Source organism: Lupinus angustifolius, chromosome LG09 (genome assembly GCF_001865875.1).
Source record: "Lupinus angustifolius cultivar Tanjil chromosome LG09, LupAngTanjil_v1.0, whole genome shotgun sequence".
Taxonomy (NCBI): domain Eukaryota; kingdom Viridiplantae; phylum Streptophyta; class Magnoliopsida; order Fabales; family Fabaceae; genus Lupinus; species Lupinus angustifolius.
In genome coordinates, this window is record NC_032017.1 from 8,398,076 (window position 1) to 8,419,543 (window position 21,468).

The 21,468-nt window shown below is 34.1% G+C and overlaps 3 protein-coding genes across 4 annotated transcripts; 2 read left to right on the forward strand and 1 right to left on the reverse strand.

The window, feature by feature from the left end:
• Positions 1,136-20,051, reverse strand: LOC109356590 (exocyst complex component EXO84B-like). 2 transcript variants are annotated; one of them, XR_002108760.1, is made up of 8 exons: positions 19,738-20,051; positions 17,804-17,901; positions 14,984-16,040; positions 14,010-14,522; positions 12,975-13,163; positions 12,622-12,758; positions 11,772-12,129; positions 1,136-1,146 (listed from the first exon to the last, which is right to left on the reverse strand). XR_002108760.1 is itself a non-coding variant. In XM_019599988.1 (7 exons), the coding sequence occupies exons 1-7, from the start codon at positions 19,894-19,896 to the stop codon at positions 11,967-11,969; spliced, it is 2,316 nt and encodes a 771-aa protein (XP_019455533.1). In that variant the 5' UTR covers positions 19,897-20,051; the 3' UTR covers positions 11,601-11,966. The 2 variants fall into 2 exon arrangements, 1 of the variants encoding a protein (XP_019455533.1); XM_019599988.1 differs by lacking the exon at positions 1,136-1,146 and having other exon boundaries at positions 11,601-12,129.
• On the forward strand, positions 2,285-4,301 carry LOC109356592 ((R)-mandelonitrile lyase-like). The gene is made up of 4 exons (XM_019599990.1): positions 2,285-2,728; positions 2,832-3,215; positions 3,288-4,088; positions 4,175-4,301. Exons 1-4 carry the CDS (start codon positions 2,295-2,297, stop codon positions 4,212-4,214), a joined length of 1,659 nt encoding a protein of 552 aa, XP_019455535.1. The 5' UTR covers positions 2,285-2,294; the 3' UTR covers positions 4,215-4,301.
• On the forward strand, positions 6,422-9,891 carry LOC109356591 (D-3-phosphoglycerate dehydrogenase 2, chloroplastic-like). The gene is made up of 6 exons (XM_019599989.1): positions 6,422-7,237; positions 7,735-8,111; positions 8,350-8,460; positions 8,561-8,656; positions 8,790-9,095; positions 9,258-9,891. Exons 1-6 carry the CDS (start codon positions 6,628-6,630, stop codon positions 9,621-9,623), a joined length of 1,866 nt encoding a protein of 621 aa, XP_019455534.1. The 5' UTR covers positions 6,422-6,627; the 3' UTR covers positions 9,624-9,891.

The window sequence follows — 21,468 nt, forward strand, 5'->3', positions numbered from 1 at the left end:
CCGTAAAATAAAATAAGATTTGTGTGTGTTGACTATGAAATTAATGTATTGTTTTTAAAAGTCAACGAAAGGGCTTTGAGATAATAATCTGAATATGTTTATGTGAATAAGTGATCCAACGTGTGAAATGGATTATACCTTAACTTTCCTCACACCTTCCCACCAATGGGATGTGGAATGTCATCATAGACAATTCATAAAGTCACCACTCCAACCAGAATTCAAAACTTTAATATATATATATATATAGGGATAAAATAAAATTTTATACACAGTTATACCTTATTCATCATTGTTCTTTAGTATTTGGAGGGGAATGGTCGATACTGGATGTCCAGTAGAATGAGAATGATAAGAAGTTTTGGTAGGTATGTCGTTTTGACCCACCAGAGTAGGTACCTAAAAAGATTTTTCAATGATCAAGTCAGTAAAGAATCTTAGAGAGAATGAAAGCAAGTAAGAGAGAAGTTAGAGCAATAACAATAAGTGCAACAATAAATGAGAGAATGAGAATTAATTATACTCTCTATGTGAGCTTCTCTATTTATCGAATTTGAGACTATTGATGTAGCACCCGACAATTGGTTGGTGCATAGCAGGTACAATGAGGACATGCTGGGATGTCCTTGCTCATCTTGTAGGTCTGCAATTATCGAATTGTCAGGGACAGATAGAATATGCAGGTGGTGTGACAGGTGGAATGTCAGTCAAGGCGAGTCTGCGGCATATTAATGGCGGGATCAGAAATATATTAATGATGAGTCAGAAGCATTAATGACGCGTCAGAAGCCTTTATGACACTTGTTGTGAGACTGGCCACCCTAGCGGGTGAACAAGAGTTAGCTAGATTCGGCCATGCACTCGAGACAGACTAGAAACCACCTAGATTTATCCATATTGGAACAATCATTTATACTACTTTTTTATTTAAAAGTCAATATAATAAAAAATAAATGATAAATAATATAATGATAGTATAAAAATTCCTTATATTGTGACTCCATATATATTTTTTTCTCAAATTTAAATAACCCCTTTACTTATGAAGTAATCTTGAGGTCTAGAGGATATATCATCTATCTTACTTTTTTTTATAGTTTAGTTGATTTTGTAGTAGAATGTATTCTTTTATTTTATTTATATAATCTAACCTAATCCAATCTTACCTTATATTTTATTATATTATTAACTTTGTAAATAAAAGTCTAACGTCCTAAATATCACTAAATTATTTTGTTTATGATGACTCGTGTGAAGATTGAATCATTGGTTAATATTTTACACTCAAGACGGTGCTTGGTGCTTTTGGTGATTGTACTCGAGACTAGCGTATGCTTGTTATTAGGCTTAAATATATGTCAATGGGCCGAAATATTTGAAAGATGTAAATTGGGTGGATACTCCTATAGTATTAGGATTACGAGTACATCTTTTATCACATCGTGTGATTTGAGGATTTCATATATAATTTAATAATTTTTATCTATAAATATATAATTACATGTAAATTTTATATAATTAATAATTATGTATAATTATATAAAACTAAAATTTTTCATCTTCTTTTGGATCAAAGTAAAACAAAAAAAAACGTATGAGTAATGTTATGTTTTTTTAATTTCTAAGTGAACTATCCGGTTCACTTTATGGGTTATTGCAGTTTAATCGGGTTTAGCACAGTCAAACCGAAATTTCTCTAGTTCAAAATAGTCGAACTACTAATTTAGTTAAGATTGGAAACCAAAAACATTTTTAAGTATAGTAAGCTATGGACCGGCCAGGCCATCCAGTCTAGTTCTCACAAGAGTGGTTTTATCTCAAAGTTTTTATTAGTCCATGTATTATAAGATTTTCATTCTTCATAAAAATAAAAAATTAATTAAATATATATTAATTTTATATTTTTTTTATTAATGATCTAGAATATATGATCCTATAGTGTAGATTTTAGAATAACGAGGAGGTAGAGAGTTAAACTAAATTGGTATATTAAGTATTAAATTTAACGTAGCAAACTGTTATCTTGGAGCAACAAAAAAATAAATGAATTACTATATTATACTTTACTCTTGAATAAAAATGATAAAATAGTTGAAGAAAATAGTTGCAAGTTATGAATTATTGATTTCTGTTAGGATTGAGGAGACTCTGTTTTTTGGATGCTTCAACTGTCAAACATTTCTTCCTCTCTCTCTCTATTAACCATTTCGTTTTCTTCTTTTTCTTCTTCTTCTTTTCTGAAAGAAATAACCATTTTCATATCAAACAAGAAAATGGGTTACACCATTTTGCTCATGTTGTTAATGCTTTATAGCACAATATTGAGTTCATATATAGTTGCCTGTAGCTCAAGAAACGAAGAAGCACCAAGTTACTACTCAAAGTTGGTATCAAACGCAAGTTCATTCCCATTAGAGGATTACTATGACTACATCATTGTTGGTGGTGGAACTGCAGGGTGCCCATTAGCATCAACACTTTCTTACTCATTCCGTGTCCTCCTTCTAGAACGTGGTGGCATTCCTTATGATAATTCCAATCTTATGAACCAAGAAGGATTCTTGACTACTCTCTTGAACTCACCAAATAATGCTAACAATCTATATTCTCCGGTACAAGCTTTTGTTTCAGAAGATGGTGTTCCTAATGCCAGAGGACGCGTTCTCGGTGGAAGTAGTGCTATCAATGCTGGCTTCTATAGTCGAGCTGATCCTCAATTCTTCACAAGGTATCTTACTTTACTTTTTCTATTTCTTTAATTCTTATTTTATTGAATATGCTTATTGCTTATTATTGAATATGCTTATTGCTTATTATTTCTTCATCACCAGGTCTGGTTTGACTTGGGACATGAAGCTTGTGAATGAATCCTATGAATGGGTTGAGAGAGAAATAGTGTTTAGGCCAAACCTGAAGACTTGGCAAAGTGCGGTCCGTGACGGTTTATTAGAAGCTGGTGTTGATCCTTACAATGGCTTCACCTTGGAACATGCAACTGGTACTAAGATTGGAGGGTCCACTTTCGATAGCAACGGTAGAAGACACAGTGCTGCTGATTTGTTGAGATATGCTAGGCCCTCTAATCTGAAGGTTGCTGTGTATGCAAGTGTAGAAAGGCTTCTCCTTGCATCTTCTGTTAGTAATACTGCTACTTCAGCTGCAAGTAATCCAAGACAATCTGCGATCGGTGTTGTTTACCGTGACCAAAATGGAAGGTATTGCTTACACTATTCATATTGATGAGCTATTCTTTGTTTTTGATATTGATGATCTATAATTCTGTATAGGTATCATCATGCAATTGTGCATGATCATGGTGAGGTTATTCTCTCTGCTGGTGCAATTGGGAGTCCTCAGCTTCTTTTGCTTAGTGGAATTGGTCCAAGGCCGTATCTTTCGTCGTGGGGTATACCAGTTGCATATCACCTCCCTTATGTAGGACATTTCCTCTATGATAATCCCAGGAATGGAATTACTCTTGTTCCCTCAGTTCCACTTGAGCATTCTCTTATTCAAGTTGTAGGAATTACGGATTCTGGTGCTTACATTGAAGCTGCATCTAATGTCATTCCTTTTGTATCACCTTCTCAAAGTGTGTTCATCCGTAATCCTTCTTCGCCACTTTACCTCACAGTTGCAACCCTCATTGCAAAGATTTCAGGACCACTCTCTAGTGGCTTTCTAAGACTTGCTTCCACTGATGTTAAGTTGAATCCTATTGTGAGGTTCAATTACTTCAACAACCCTGTTGATCTTGAAAGGTGTGTGAACGGTACAAGGAAGATAGGTGATGTGTTAAGAAGTCGGGCACTGAATGATTTCAAGTTCAGGAATTGGTTAGGGGATCAGGACTTCAGATTTGTAGGGCCTGCTTTGCCTATTGATCAATCAAATTATGTTCAGATGGCCGATTTCTGCCGTAGGACGGTGAGTACCATATGGCATTACCATGGAGGCTGTGTTGTTGGAAGGGTGGTTGATCGTGATCTTAAGGTCATCGGCATTTCTTCACTTCGTATTGTCGATGGATCTGTATTTAGTGTTTCGCCCGGAACCAATCCTCAGGCCACCCTCATGATGCTTGGAAGGTAAGGATAAAATCTTCACTTGTTTGTTTGTTTGTTTTTTGACTTGGAGCATTATAAAAATTATATGTATTATTCTAATTTGGCAGGTATATTGGGCAGAAGATAATAAGAGAAAGGCAAGGTTAAAGCAATTGATTGTTATGTGAAGAATAGGATTCCATTTTTTGTACTATAGAGTGTACTGATTCTTGTTGTGTAATTTTGTTGTATACTTTGATATGATTTGTTATAGTGTTTGCTTGCTTTCCTTTCTGCTCTCTTAAAAGCTCTTTCTTATTCATTTTTTTGGGTTTGAGTTGTGATTGTGATTAGCCTCTGCTACACAAATTCTTATTCATCTAAATGCAACAATCTAGCTATTTTGCATTGGACTTTATACAATCTCAGTTTTAGGCTCATAGGGACTTTATACATGATAACACTTATAAGTAAAGTATATATTAACATTTAAATGTCTTTTTAGTCACCTTTTCATTATTGGTGATTTTCTTAGTCCTTAATTTGCTTCTCTCTTCACATATTTGTTTTCATAATTAATTAATAGGAGGGTGAAGTTATATTCTATACAATATAAACGGGCCTAAGCCCAAAAAACAGCCAGCGAAACTAACAAAGACTTAGACAGGAATTGGAGAAGCTCCTAAACAATTAACTCAAATAAAAAGATGTAGAATTTAGTGGGTAAGAATCTGTGGTAAGTATATTTGTCCTATATAAAAATTATTACTAGATTGAAAATTAACATGTAGAAGAAATAAGTTGTTTAAGTAATATATATTAGTTGTAATCCAAGCTTTGTGGGTCAACCTTCACCTCACACCTAACACTTTGGTAAATAATGAATGTAAGTAAATTTTATAAATAATATAATAATAAAGAGACATTGGTGGTTGTCTCTTTCTTTCTTACCTTCATTTGCGTCCAAGTTCATATTATCAATTATCCCTCTCACCATCAACGTTTTGTACTTCAATTTAGTCCTCACATGCATTCACTTCGGTTGCACACAAACATTTAAATGAAATCTTCAATGAAATTTAAAATTTCCAATAATCATATAGTTTAATATAATAAATTATTAAATTGTGCTTTTCATTGATTAATTTATATCTTCGCTTCTTTTTTTCGATACATAAAAGTTAAATGGGAAATATATTTCCTAGTGGAGTAGTAAATGTTGACTGATTAAGAAGAAGACAAAGTTGAACAACTTTTTAATTTTAAATTGATAAACAAATGAGTTTTTTTATTTGACTAATGGTATTTTTTAACTCTATTAATAAGGAACTAATTTTTTTGGAATGTACGACTATTTTTCTGAACCAATATCGCTTACTTTAGGAAGAGTTTATATTATATAGTACACGTTTCAATTGAATAAGTGAGTGAGTGTGACACATGTGACAATGAATCTCACACCAACCCTAAAAATAATTATACATTAAGATCTCACCAACCCTCAAAAAATTAAATGGATGAAGATATTTGAGAGAGTTTTTGGTTGGTAATATTGCTGCCCCTACTATTTATTCCTTTTTAGAATGGGCCCTCATTGATTATGCCCTTTATCAATAATTGCTTGCCAACAAAAAAAAATAGAAAGCATCTTTCAATAATGTAACAAGTAACAAGTGGATATTTATACTGCTACTTTCATGATTATGGTACTTAAAGTAAACTTTAAGTAATTAATAATTAATAAAATACTTAGAAATTCATCCTAGCTATATATATTATCCTTGTCCTTGAACTAATGGTTAAACTTCCCCTAACTTATAAGATGAGGATTGGCCACTAACAATTAGGTGAAAGTGTATTTCCAAGAAAAACAGATTAATTTTTAGAGTTAATTATTGAATGTAACCACAATTTTCCATCTAGAGGAACATGAATATAGGACCACTTATTACTAATTTATAATGAGTGGAAAACCATATTCATAGAGACACTTGAGGTACATTTTTTTTATATTTTGTAAGTAGCTTAATGAAGAGATTAAATATTCCATATGCTCAAATGCTCACCATCCATAGTGTCCTTTTAATAAATTGAGGAAAATATTCTTTCCCATCTTAAATTCAAACCAGCCACATTTGAGTGAAAATACCTCCTTTAATTATTCTTTTAACAATAAACATAAAAATATAATATCTATAAGATTTACATACAGTTCATTCACTATTTATTTAAAAAATCAATAATAATTAAATTGGTGTCTCATGTGTATAAAACTTAGTACATTTTTTTCTCTTAAAATGGTTGGTGTTGTAGTAAAAATGAGTTTGTTTTTTTTAGATCTTTCCTTAAACAATGAGCATGAATATGTTCCACTAATAAACCATTTAACAATTAGGATGAAAAATCTATAGTTTTGATCATAACACGTTCTGCTCCATCTTTAGTGGTTTTATATATAGCAAACTCATGTGTGATTGATAATTGTACCTAAAGCTTTTTGAGAAACAAAGCTAGTTTGAAGTTAGAGAGATCTAAGAAAGAAAAAAAGAAACATCAGAGAAAACAATCTAAGTATCTATCCATGGCATTTTCTACTTTGACCAAACCTCTATTCCCTTCAATTTCCTCCTTCACTTCTAAACCCATATCAAAGACATCTCTTCTTTCATTCAACAACAACAACAACAATAACACTCTTTTTCATTCTAAAAAACAATGTTCTTTGGTGGTTAACAATGTTTTGAAAACAGTTGAGCCAACACAAACATCTCAAGTGTTAGATTCTGTTTCCAATGATGTTGGAAGTTTGGTCTCAAAACCAACCATCTTGGTCTCCGAGAAACTTGGAGAAGCAGGGCTTCAAGTGTTACGTGGTTATGGGAAAGTGGAATGTATTTATGATCTTTCACAAGAGGATCTATGTAGTAAGATATCAGAATGTGATGCATTGATAGTGAGAAGTGGAACAAAGGTGACAAGAGAAGTGTTTGAAGCAGGGAAAGGGAAGTTGAAGGTTGTTGGAAGAGCAGGTGTTGGGATTGATAATGTGGATCTAAAAGCAGCAACTGAATTTGGTTGTCTTGTTGTTAATGCTCCAACTGCTAATACCATTGCAGCTGCAGAACATGGGATCGCTCTCCTCGCCGCCATGGCCAGAAATGTTGCTCAGGCTGATGCCTCCATCAAATCGGGTAACCCCGCTTTTTTTTTTGTCTATACAACAACAATAACCAAGCCTTTATCCCCCACCAGGTGGGTTTGGCAGCTATATGGATCGAAGAATGTCATAATGATCCATTTTGTTCATTGTTTTGCTTGGAATCAAATTAAACAAAATTTACATGGAAGATCATGTATTTAATACTTCAAAATCTTAAAATTTGTGGTTATGATTAGATACTACCATGATAGATACATGGCTATGATTAAAATTCCTAGGACCTTGGTCAAAATTGTGAGAGAACTAGCATATTGTAGTGTAACTTAAACATAAGATTGAGAATTGAATTGGATTTGTTTTAAAGTGACAGGAATCCTTAAGATTAAACACAAAATCAACAAAGTAAAATTGATGAATGAATAAACTTATTAGGTGGCCTAAGGATTAAAGTAGAGGATAATAAATATACAAATTATAGTACTACAATCCTTTGAAGTTTTTATTGAGAAAGATAATACAAACTTTCAGGAAAATGGCAAAGAAACAAGTATGTAGGAGTTTCTATGGTTGGAAAGACATTAGCAGTGATGGGATTTGGAAAAGTTGGATCTGAAGTAGCAAGGCGTGCGAAAGGGTTAGGGATGAATGTGATTGCACATGACCCTTATGCTCCAGCTGATAGAGCTCGCGCCGTTGGTGTGGAATTAGTTTCATTTGATCAAGCCATATCCACTGCTGATTTCATATCACTCCATATACCACTCATTCCAACTACTAATAAGATGTTCAATGATGACACTTTTGCAAGGATGAAGAAGGGTGTTCGCATTGTCAATGTTGCTAGAGGAGGAGTCATTGATGAAGATGCTTTAGTCAAAGCCCTTGATAGTGGCATTGTTGCTCAGGTCACAACCCCTTCGCTCCAATTTCTTTTATAGTGATTTGTGTTTCTCATTCAGTGGGCAACAATGTTATATAAGGTTCTAAACTGCAACTGTGGGTGCGGGAAAATGCATATCTTGAGACTGCAAAAACTGCCGCTGCAATTGCGGTTGTGGATTGTACTTTAGAACCTTTACATTCTTATATCTTAATGTGTCTCAAATGACTATATATCTTTATTACAATTGGCATATGGAGCAGGCAGCCCTAGATGTTTTCACTGAGGAACCTCCATCCAAAGACAGTAAGTTAGTGCAACATGAAAATGTGACTGTGACACCCCATCTTGGTGCTAGCACAAAAGAGGCCCAGGTTAGTTTTTTTCTCTTAGCCCCTATTTATGATTAATCAGTTTTGTTCTGTACCATATAGCATCATCTTTTTCTGATCAAGTTCAATTTTGACTCATCAGGAGGGTGTAGCTATTGAAATAGCAGAGGCTGTGGTTGGAGCATTGAAGGGGGAACTTTCAGCAACTGCTGTCAATGCTCCTATGGTTTCTCCTGAGGTAAACATTGTACATAGTTATCAGTGGCAGATCAAACATGCAAAAGTTTATAGTCTAGAATATAAAAATAGAGTGTTGGATGTACAAAAATGTTTGACAAAGAACATAACTAGCTTGGTTATGTTGTGATCAGGTGATATCAGAACTGGCTCCATATGTGTTGCTAGCCGAGAAGTTAGGTAGGCTAGGTGTACAATTGGTATCCGGAGGAAGTGGAATCAAATCAGTGAAAGTAGTTTATAGATCAGCAAGGGGTCCTGATGACTTGGACACTAGACTTCTAAGAGCCATGATCACTAAAGGCATCATTGAACCAATATCAAACTCAATTATCAACCTTGTAAATGCTGACTTCACTGCCAAGCAAAAAGGAATTCGCATAAGCGAGGAAAGGGTAGTTGTTGATTCATCTCCTGAGCTACCTATTGATTCAATCCAGGTATATGATTTCTGTTATTTACACTTCAAATTTTGAACTTTGTATTTTACATCATATACTTTTATTTACTGACTTAAATGTGGTTCTAACAAGATTCAAATGAATGATTCAAAGTAATGTCAAATGTTGTCCTACTATTGATGTACTTGAACATTAATGCAGGTACAAATATCCAATGTGGAGTCCAAGTTTGCAAGTGGTGTATCAGAGGGTGGTCAAATAAGCATTGAAGGGAAAGTGAAGTATGGAGTGCCCCACCTAACATGTGTAGGGTCTTTTGGTGTTGATGTGAGCTTAGAAGGGAACCTTATTCTGTGCAGACAATTAGATCAGCCAGGAATGATTGGAAAAGTTGGTAATATATTGGGTGAAGAAAATGTGAATGTGAGCTTCATGAGTGTGGGTAGGACATCCTTAAGGAAGAAGGCTATTATGGCTATTGGTGTGGATGAAGAACCAAACAAAGAGACACTTGATAAGATAGGAGCTGTTCCTGCCATTGAGGAGTTTGTATTTCTCAAGCTCTAAGTTTCTATATGGATTTCAACCATTGATGCAAGAAACAAAAGTTTTAGTAAATTTGTAGTTTGTTACTGTATAAAGTGCATGGGCACTTTAGATTATCTTAATCTGTTTTTTAATATATGATGACTATAGTGATGTTTTAGTATATGTTGAAGATATGTAATGGTGAATGGATGATTGAGAATAAAACTAGGTGCAAGCAAAATCAGCTAGTAGTGTGCACTTCTCTGCTAGTAGTTTTGCCCTCAGCCAGAACCATTGTTATGATTGTTGTTTGTGTCTTGTATTTAATTCATCTTGTATGGAAATGGAAGTGCAAGTGAGTAGAGCATCTTATAGAAATATTACAGAAACTAAATAGAAATTTCCTCCTAGAGATAAGAAAAATCTAATGGTAGAGCATAGAGAAATCATAGTAAGATACTAATATCAGACATTGTATATCATGCTAGGTTGAGAATAGAGTATTATCTTATGTTACATTATTACTTTTATGTATGAGGACATTTTCCACCTTCAAATTTCTGCATCATTCTATTTCATTTGTCACTTATACAAGTGTCTATTTTAAATCAAATGAAGAAAAAGTGAGTTACTTCTATTTTCCTAATCTTTTTACCTTTTACCATCATACACTTATACTTCAACATCACTCCTATTACTAATTAATGTCATCATTATTTGGTATCCTATATATTTTGACATGATATCCTATATATTTTCACATCATCAAGGTTATTGACTCTACTAACTCATAAGCTCTCAAGCATGGTATGAGGTTTCAACTAGATTAACTAGATTATTAACTAATTGTTAAAGTACACTTATAAAATTCAACTAAGTAGACTTGTTTCAAAAGATAATAATATATTTGAACATCTGAAACCAAATAATCAGTTCAATATTTGCAAACCATAACTATGGAAAACTTAATGTACATGAAAAAATGGCACAACTATAGCAGAGGGATACACCCTTATAAATATGAAATCATGTACCCCAACAAATTTCATGATGCAGCAAACCAGACACTGTAATGAAAAGAATGCAACAAAAGTTATAAGAATGTGTCTTAAAGTCATTCTGCCAATTTGCATACCTTGAATTTGTTAATGATCAGCTTTTACTTCCATCTCTTTTCATTCCATTGTATTCTCACAAAAAACAAACCTATCCATTTTCAACTATATTTCTTTAACCAGTGATATTTCATCACTATATGAGTAAAGAAGTAAATCCTCCTAGGATTTGTGATTGTCCTGCTAACAAATATCAATCTCATGGTATTTTATGGTCATATATAATATTTACTTCTATGGTTAATGTGTAAAAAAATAAATGTTTTAGTGAGTACAAATCCTATACATCTTTATATTACCTCCTTATCGACATCCCTAACCTGCAATGTTATCATTGCAAACCAGATCCCAAATCAATATGTACGCATATACGAATATCATATCAATTGTACATTAAAATTAGCCAATTTTGGATTGTGCCATTCCAGTTGTGACAGTGATTTTCTTAAAAAATAAATAAAATGAATGTGTGTTATTTTTTATTAAAATGTTAGTATAATATATAGGTATATTTAATTTCACTAATACAGTATAATTAGTGAACAACTATTTAAACTATTGTATCAACCTTAATTAGTTTGATAACTAGACAATATTAATAACACCACTAAATGGGAATTACAGATTTTGTTTGTAATCAAATGCAACAATACTGGAACCTAACACTACTGACGATTTCACGCACAAACTAGGTAATTGAATTCATGATTTTATTTTGACTTTCAAATTATCTTTTTTCTAACAAACTTATTAAATATGCTAAAAAAGACCCATAAAAAAGTCTTGAACTATTTTCACAGCCTAATTTAAACATTTTCTTACCGATCCACTAGAATAAAAATATTTATAAGCTGTTGCAAGAAAGCATCCCCTAATCCCATGAAAGTAAATCACACTTTAAAAATTTAAGTGAGTACACTTGTTTCAAATAATAATGTTTGAACATAGGAACCAAATAATCAAATCAACATTTACAAACCAAACATCTGACTATGGAAAACTTAATCTACACAAAGGTATGGTTATTCCCATCAAATCTACACAAGCATAGTTTTAAAGTATGGTCCATGACTGCAATATAGTAAATGCAACATCATTGCAACCAGGACCACAATTTAAAACACAAAAGTGAAGGGGGACCTGATTGGAACTGGAGAGCATCAGAAAGCATTGAAGAGATCACAATTTTGTAGAGTACACAAATCTGGCAGTAATTCGATTGATAGAGATGGGACTCTGTTCTAATTTGCAAGAATGAAACTATGGCTTATGAACTACTGTGAGATCTGACAGATGAAATTGATTGTGCAGATACAGATGCAGTTGGGCTGTTAACTTCTCTTTCTCCATTTATTTCCTTTGGTTTTCCACTCAGTCTTTCCATAGCATCTTGACATATTTCATTAAACCATTCATCTTCAGGCAATTCACTGTCACCAAAAGTCATATATCAGACTCTCAAAAAGAGCAAATGCTTTCAATTAAACAACTGTATCCGAAATCTGGGTACCCTCATCCTCATAAATATGAAATCATGTCAGCCAATATTTTTTAAGCCAAACATTAAGATAACAATAGCTAAATATACCGCTCATAATTTCTTCATAGGTTTGAACAAGCCTTTGGTCCTTGTAAAAGCGAATTTTGGATTTGGGCGCTATTAAATTTTATTCGTTTTAGTCCCTACAAATACTAAAAGTGGTGTGCTTTAGTGCCTGGTGAGGGACTAAAAGCACACTAATTTTTCATAAAATAAGGGACTAAAATCAAACAAATTTTAAGTAGGGTAATCCAGAAATAATCATGTTTAAAAGAACCAAAGGGTTGCTTAAGTCTATAAAGAACACAAAAGGTTGCTATTTTTTTAATGATAATGACAAATTTGATGTGATAAGTGACTGAAACATATTTGAGAAGCCTACCTATATGGGTCCAAGCCTGTGGTGGAAAATGCTGACATTGCTTTGGATATAATCTCATTGACAATTCGTTGCAAATTCCGTGACAAGTACCGACCTTGGGAGGCAAAACTCACGACAAATTTCATATCCAAATAGAACTGCACAGTGTACATACAAATGAAAATTATATGGCCGTGATGAGCTCTTCAGTTCACAAGGCTCCATAATGTAAAGTTGGCATACATCGATTTTCCATGTCAGCAAATCATTACACCATATAAGCATACATTCGAAAGATATACAATTCAATTATTCCCTAACTAAAATTAAAAGAAAATCATCAATAAAATAATAAACAAATTCCCATATCATACCTGTTGAAGACCAAGAGGACCTAACGGCTTTGGCCCTTCCTCGATATCATCCCAAAAGGTCTGGTCTTCTGACAGCCACAAAATAACAGTTTCTGTGAGTCTCATCAGGAGCAACGTAGCAAATCTTTCCCTCCCTACAAACATATCTGCTGCTATATTGGACATTCTGTTCAGTTTTATGAAAAGCTCCTGAACAATAACATAGTAGTATATCGTCAGATTTTGAACAATAATTATAAGTATTAATCTGCAGTGAAGTTAGAAGACAATTCTACTTGATTTTAGCAAAAAACAGAAAAGGATCGTTCAGAGGATATCCATATGGGTCATAAAAGTTCTAAAGAATAAGAGTTCTTTAATCCAATTTCCAACGCAGAACACCATGTCATAGAAGATCTGTTTGCACAAGAAATTCCAAAGTGGAAAAATAAGAACTCAATTTGAAAATCAAATTAAAAAAATACTATTAAGGCAATGAACGGGAAGATTATATCAAATGTCTGAAGATATAAGGTAATCATCTCTATCTAAGGAAAAGATATTTAAATGCTTCTACAATTTACTTTATGTCTTAATTTATCATATCAATCTCTAAAAACTAGGAATGATAGATAGATCTGCAGCCAGCATGTAAAACTCAACCACAATGCACCCAGCCTTCTCATACTATAATTTTTTCTTCTCTAAACTACAAACAACAAAGATGAACATAAAAGGACCATATTACTGACATAATTCCTGTGTGAAAATGAAATACTTAAAATCTACAGCCGTGAGACAGAACCTGGGACTTTCTCCCTGTAAATGCAATAATGCCAGTCCCCTAGCCCAAAAAGCTTCCTACGAAGAAGACAATAGAGTGCCGTAGGAAGGAGAGAACAGAGAAGAAAGAATACAAAAACATCTAGACCAAAGCCAACAAAGAAAAGTTAAATTCAAATTCACTCTAAGAACAATATGAGGCATAAAAAACTATAAAATACAATCACACAAAGACAGGATTGAAGTTAAATATCAGGTTTCCTTCCAAAATACCTGAAAAATCAAAGATGGAAGCCATTCAACTTCATCTGCATTTCCATCCTTATTTATATACATGTCAGCAGTAAGATGACTATCACCTTCCTCTGTAAAAATGAGGTCCAACGCATGTTGACGACAAAATGTATCTTTCAACCTGTCAACTGAACCCGCAAGCCTTCTCCTCCATTCTCTTTGTTCAGGATGACGATTGTGCCGATCTGAGGCTCTTCGATTATCATCCTTGTAGGCAGCCTGATTTATAGTGGAAAGCTTCATGGCTGCACGGGGAAGTAGTTCATCTGATAGTAATGAGGCATTAGCAAGCAATGCAATCTGCTGAGCTTCACTCTCAGCCATCCTTACAATACTGGTTCCAGAATCATCAAAGGTTGCTTCTTCTTCCATTGATCCAGGTAATGCTTTAACGAGCATGTTCACATAAGAGTTAAATACATGAAACAATCCTTCCAGAGCTTGTCCTCCCAACTGCATACTAAGCAGTGGTCCTACATCCTCAAAGAAGTCCTGTATAAGCATGCAGAAAATCCAGAATAAAGTGAATTAAAAATGTAAAGCCATGAAAACTACATGCACAAGAAACATGGAAAGGTATAGAGTTAAAGAAGATAAAAATTTATGGGTGTGTACGTGTGTTCAAGATAGGATGTTTGTTAAGAGTTCATACAAAAGCGGATAAGAGGACAACAAGAGGAATAGTGAAAGAACTGAGAAAACCTAACATCAAAAGCGGATATCATTTATAAACAAACAGGAATAAACCATCACATTGCTAATACAAAATTCTCAATATCTTCCCTGAAAGAGACAATAGATTCATAATTTCATATTAAGAATGTAAATAACAAATAATGCTTGTTTTACAATACCTATATTCACACTGTCCCAAACAAAGCTAGATCTCTATTCTCAAACCAACCATCATTGTGTGCAATAAGTCAATATTGAGTAAAACCTAAAATTCTCACCTGGACCATTAAATTGAAGCGATGGGCACTACTTGTAAGTTTATGTTGAAATGCTGTTGTGTTACCAACAGATATACTTGACAGCCTACCAGTCTGACGGTTAGCCACAGTAGGGTAAGTGAGTAACCAGTCATCAGCTGCAGCCAAAGCAGCGGTACTCTCTGAAATCCGCTTCAGATTAGCATCCAGTGCTTGTTCAACACTAGGTCTAAAAAGTTTCAAAAGTACAGGACAAAGAGCCAGCCCACGAGCTTCCAACAATGAGCAATGACCCAATGCTATTTGAACACACTCTGCAGCAGCCCTTAAACCTCCAGCAGCTGCTGATGAAGCTAATGCATGCCTTTTCACCAAAAGAGCAAATGCCTCTGTTTGCTTTGTAGCCCACATCACAAGCTCAGATGTATAAGCTGGCTCCTCACCAAAAATAGACAATGAATCACTTGCAGCTTGTGCAACTGCAGAAAATACCAGTTGTGCAAGAGCTGCAGTATACGCCCCCCCGTATGAGGTGCTTGATGACCGAAGATTTTGCATGTTATACTGATACCGCTGCAGATGGGCATTAAGTAACAAGCTGTGAGCACGGGGACCATCTCCAAGTCTTTTAAGGGCTGAAATTGATGCACGAAGTTCAGCACCACGGGTGGAGGGCTGGCATGCAGCTTCAGCAAGCTGATCAGCTAATTTCTGCCTACGTTCCGTAATGGAGTTCTGTAGAGACAACAGTACAGGTGGGTTGAGAGACTTCCTCTCTTTTGCCTCAAAAACTACACGCTCGCCTTCATCAAGAGCAGCCAAAGCTTCGTCAACTCGTCTTTCAGCCAAGAGAACATCCAAGAGGTCAGGGAACTCAACTAACCATTTGTCCAGGTCTGATGTCTCCCTAAATTCAGAATTTGATATAGCATCTTTAGACAAACCATCAGAGCTGGAGATAGATAGTGAATCAATGTTAACTCCCTCAGCCAAACCATGTATCAAGGCAGCTTGTGTAGATAGCAGGTTTCTGATAGACGAAAGCTCCCCCTCTAAATCTGATATCTCCTTAGATGTTCTGTAACATATACATATTACTTACATTTAAAACATGACCAGTGACAAATCAGCAAAAGAACACATAAACAGTTTTGCAGTAAGAAGTTACTTATATACAGAACAAAAACCAAAGATAAATCAGCTAAACAAACATCATTGTGATTCGCCTATTTTTGAAGGTGAAAAACCAGGGCAGATGAACAACTCATCCACCCAACCACCATTTCCAGACTGGCACCACAGGAAGGGAGACACTTCTCAGAAATAAAATAACAATTAAAAATATTAGAGGCAAACATAGTATACAGTGGCGAATATCAGACACTTCCAACACACTAACAGCATATCACAAAGCAGGATTGGTGCTAGTTAATAATTAATAATACTAATAGACAAATTATGAACAACAAAGATATTTTCTAGACTCAAAACTCTAAGAGTGAACATGATTTAGATTGAAAATTAAAATAACAAATAAAAAAGATAGAAAGACAGTAAAATTCCATGTGAGTGGAAGATAGAAAGACAAGAGAAAGTTGTGTGCAGAACAAAAGAAGCTGAAAGGGGGTAAGCTTGCCACAAAGGGCATGGCTTGGGTGGAAAACGGGTGGCTTTGTCTGAACATGAGTCGGTTTGGCTGAAAATTGGGTGAGCTTGGCTGGAGTATGCATGGGCTGCTGGGATTTGGTTGGAAAATGGACGGGTTGCAGAATAGAGATGCACTGCCAAGAACAGTGGCAGCTCCAACCACCATCCTTCCCCTGACTCACCCACGAGCAGCCACAACGAAAATACACTCCACGGCTATAGCACTGCTATTTGGTGCCTACTGACTACTCTGACTTAACACCCTTGTTTAATCATATACAGATCTAAAATTTATATTTGATGAAAAATGATTACAAAGATAAAATAATAAGCCTTTTAGAATTTTTAAAGCATCACAAGATATACACAAATTGTATAGTGTATACAAACCATTGCCTTGAAAACCGTAGCAACCAAAGTAAGTAGTCTGGGGTGGCCTCCAAAACAGGATGACAACCAATCTCAAAACCAGTAAAAGCATGCAAACTGGTTGTAGTTTGACAGTTGAACCAGTTGAACACTGTTTTACTTTTTACCCCTTAACCACTAAATATTCTCTGGCTGAGGCTTGAGGAGGGAACCAAACCCAGATCTTGGCTGTGGCAGGGCACTGCTCTACCACTAGACCATTGGTTTTTGTAGGTTCCAAGGTTAATTTTACATATTATATTGGTTAGTACACATGCTTTGAGCTACTTCAAATCCAAGTCCAACAGAGGGCAAGTTCAAGGGCAGAAAAGCTTTTAGGGCCCTGATGGCTCCATATGAGGGTGGTTTTTAGCATAAAAAGTGGTTTGGAAGTTTGAACCCTAGAAATCCTTGAATGTGGAGACCATTGTTTGTGTGTTGCTCATTATTATAATATTATGAAACAAATTTTAAAAAACAGGTGAATCCCCAAACAAAATACATGAAAACCCCAGTGTCTCTATCTCACCCCAGCTACGTCAATTTATCGTATGCATCAGTTAATTTGATTAATAGAGATATATTTTAATGTTTGTCACTACAATTCTAGTAATATACTTAATCTATAATGTGTCTTATAATCTTTTTCATATTGTCACATGTTTATATAATATACAATCATGTACAAAATCCAAGTTCGGCCTCAAAATCTTGATGCTCATTTTTTACTGGTTCAAGAACCAGTTCAACTTTCAAAGAATTGACACAAACTATAATAGAACTAACCGTATGAAGGCTGCATAGTTAGCATAGACACTTCGACGCATCTCCTCAGCAGAAGCTTTCTTCAAATCTACTAAATATGAGCATAATTGCTTTATTTCCTGAAAAATAAAGTACACATTTTCATATTTGATTTATTAAGACTTACAAACAATCTGAACAAAAAAAACATTTCTCCACACAACGGAAACAGAACACATCAATTTTAAGGCTTCACCACCAGATGAATAAATGGAAAAAAAAATGGACTAAGTGATCACTAGTTCACCACTACTGTCATTGCTTCCATTCTTTGATTATTTTTATATACTAAGCAGTGTTATTAGAACCGGACCGGACGGTCCGACCGGTCTGACCGCTGACCGGACTTGAAAACGACTCTGGTTTGCCGTCTTAACCGAATGAGAGTTGGACCGCTTTGAACCAGAAAAAATCCGGTCCAACCATGTTAAACCCGGTTAAACCGGATTAACCCGAGAAGTAAACCGGACGGCTCACTTAAAAATTAAAAAAATGGAACAATGTTCTAATATTTTGTTTTACTACGGTCCAAAAAAAGATAAAGAGGTATTATTTCAATATAATTATACATAATTATTAATTATATAAAGTTTTACATTTATATATAACTATATATTTATAAATAAAAATTATTAATTATGTACGAAATCATCGGTCGGACCGGACGGTTTAACCGGTTAAACCTAATACGGAACCTCTGCCGATTTGACGTCCGGCTCGGGTTTCACAACATTGATACTAAGAGCACATAAAATCCATTTCGCAACTACATGAGGCCTAGATAGATACTGAATTGTGTGAAGAAGACATGCGTCTAGACCATAATAATGGTAGGAAAGAAACTAGAATAAAATTTCCCTTTTGAGTCAGTACAATGATTCGGTTATCAATAAGAGGATTGTTATTACTGGAATCATAAAGGTACTATTAAGCTTTTTTATTGAGGTATCAATAAACACTTGTGTATCACAACATGCCAAACTAGTAAAATATGACCTAGACAGTTGGTTCTACGGCAGAAAATGACTTCTAATATTGGGGAGAAAGTGAAGGGAAAGTGAACGAGGAGCATGCAAATTTTGCTGTTTTACACATTTACCCATCAAACATCTAAGCCCACAAAAAATCGTATGATTTGTTTGCATTAGTAATATTAATTACTTTTGCTTCCATTAATTTGCTTATTATAATGAATTGCTTTGTCAAGTACGTTTTAGTTTTTTTATTTTTATTTTGTTTTGTGAGGAAATGCCTTATCCTCTTCCTTTGTATTTTTCTCTTCTCTTCTAATAATATTTATTTTAGTACAAGTGAAAGAGTGTAATATGTATGCACAGTTAGTATAAAGATTAATATACAGTCACTGCATAATCAACCATTCACTTCTTGAAGAAACAATAGTGATTAAATATGAATGGTGAATGATACAATATATAAAACTGACACTGTCAGTGCATCTTTTTATCTAAGTAAAAAACGGAAAACCATATTTGATACACATCATGGGAGGGCCAAACCACACAAGCTAGCCGTTGTGGTTGGAGAGCTCAAGTCATATAAACCACACACAGGAATCCCATACCTTGCAATTGGATCCTAAAATCATTTTTGAATAACCAAAATGTAATTACAAGATTGCATTGCATCTTCCTAATTCCATTCCTTTCAATTTAATCATTTTTGAAAGAAGCCAAATAATCAAATCCATAATAGAGAAATATAATCTGTGGCACACAAACACAAGTCAAAGGTAGGTAACAATACACTGACGGGAGTTGAATGTAATTAAGCTAAATTTAAGGGGTGACAGTGTAATAAACTAATAATTCAAAATCTAACTAGTAACTACTACTCATCTAAAAACATGGATTAGATAATTTTGAAATGAATGAAAGGAATAAACGAAATGAAATTACCCTATCGTTGAGGGAACAATTGTTGTGAACATAAGCATCTGGATCAAATTTATCATACTTGAATGGATTCAAACCTTCTTCAACCTTCGGTCCATTACTCTCCTTCTTCATTACTCTCGACCGTGATATTGATGATGATGAACTCTTCAACGTAGCCATAACCACCGCAACTCACGCAGATCCACGCGCCCAGAATATAGAACAGAGAAGCATGCAATTCAAGCGCGTGAGCGCGTGAAGAACAGAGAAGAAGATCGCTAAGAAAGCGGTGAGAGAGAGAGAGAGAGGGAAATAATAGTTTTACCTCTTCCTCCTTTGCTCCTTCTTCTTTTATTTTATTTATATAAAACTATTATTTCAGTACCAACTTCAACTAATAATATGCTTCTAGAGACCAATTTTCTTAATTGCTTTTTTTCTTTAACTTTTTTAAAAGAAAAAAAAAATGTAATCGTTGAAAGTGTATGAATTTAATATGTTGTTCAACAGATTATTTTCAATTATTATTGACTTTTCAAAAAAATTATTACAATTCCAAAACCATGTTCAAGTTGATAGTTGAATGAAGCATATTATCAATTTAGGAAGACCAAAAATACGTCGATCTAGTGGGATAAGGGCCTGTTAAATCCTAAAGATCAAAAGGTTAAGTGTTTGATTCTGAGAGAACACTTGTTGAAAAGTATAGTCACATACACTCAAAAATATTAATTTCAAATTTACAGAGAGTGAAGAGAAACTCATGGTACTACAAAAAAAAAGTGTACTAGCCCACCAAAGTCTGGAATATCATAGGGCATGAATAACAAATTAAGAAGATTTAGATAAAATCAACTCTTTAGTTGGATCCTACCATTCTAAAACCATGTTGGGGCCAATAGTTGAATGGAGTTTTATTTTTAAGTGATGTAGGTTTTAAGAATTACTTATTAGGAGTAGAAAACATCATGTTCTATACTTATTATTGTTGATCCATGAATTTGATTATCTATTATTCATTTGAATATTAGATTCTCTGATTTATTGAAATAGGGGATCACATTCAGATTGTGGTATTTAAAGTTTGATTGTAAATCTTAACAATGATTATTTTTGGAATTTAGTGAATTTTAGTTATTGACTTTATAGAATGTGATTTTTATAAATGGACAAGCAAATGTAAAGAAGTAACAATTTAACATTTTTGTCACTTTATAACAATTTAGTTTGATATAAAATTGATTTTTTATATACAACTTGTACAAAGTAATCTAAAAAAGTTATATTTTTTAATATATATGGGAATTGTTACAACTTATAATTTACTTAAGGTGAAATTGCATTATAATTTGACATGTATAAATTAAAGTTGAATTTTTAAATCCACCCAATTTAACTCTAATTCTATGCAAACTAGCCAGAATATGGTAAAGTAATCCATCTTAACATATTTAGTATAAGTATAGGACAATCTCTCCAACTTTCTTGAATTGTGAATACTCAATCTCTTCCTACTTAGTATAAGGTAATTGAGCTTAAAAGATTTTTCTACATTTTTAACTATAAAATGTGGTGGCGACTCTAAACAAAGTCGTGCAGCCGAAAATCAGGGCGCCACATTGCCTTATATGAATCCTAGGATTGCTATCTCATTTTTTTATTTTACTTAACTCAAACAATTCTAACTAGAAATTCAAAAAATGTTCATCAAGTAAACTTCACAAACAACCAACATTTTTATATCTATTAAGT

What these genes read in the sequence shown, in the direction of transcription:
- LOC109356592 (XM_019599990.1), top strand. Translation starts at nt 2,295, where the DNA reads ATGTTGTTAATGCTTTATAGCACAATATTGAGTTCATATATAGTTGCC. An exon ending in GATCCTCAATTCTTCACAAG is followed by an intron (nt 2,729 to 2,831) that starts GTATCTTACTTT and finishes CTTCATCACCAG; the next exon opens with GTCTGGTTTGACTTGGGACA. An exon ending in TACCGTGACCAAAATGGAAG is followed by an intron (nt 3,216 to 3,287) that starts GTATTGCTTACA and finishes AATTCTGTATAG; the next exon opens with GTATCATCATGCAATTGTGC.
- LOC109356591 (XM_019599989.1), top strand. Translation starts at nt 6,628, where the DNA reads ATGGCATTTTCTACTTTGACCAAACCTCTATTCCCTTCAATTTCCTCC. An exon ending in TGATGCCTCCATCAAATCGG is followed by an intron (nt 7,238 to 7,734) that starts GTAACCCCGCTT and finishes ACAAACTTTCAG; the next exon opens with GAAAATGGCAAAGAAACAAG. An exon ending in CTAGCACAAAAGAGGCCCAG is followed by an intron (nt 8,461 to 8,560) that starts GTTAGTTTTTTT and finishes TTGACTCATCAG; the next exon opens with GAGGGTGTAGCTATTGAAAT.
- LOC109356590 (XM_019599988.1), bottom strand. Translation starts at nt 19,896, where the DNA reads ATGGCTACGTTGAAGAGTTCATCATCATCAATATCACGGTCGAGAGTA. An exon ending in AACTATGCAGCCTTCATACG is followed by an intron (nt 16,041 to 17,803) that starts GTTAGTTCTATT and finishes TATATGTTACAG; the next exon opens with AACATCTAAGGAGATATCAG. An exon ending in GTCCTCTTGGTCTTCAACAG is followed by an intron (nt 12,759 to 12,974) that starts GTATGATATGGG and finishes TACACTGTGCAG; the next exon opens with TTCTATTTGGATATGAAATT.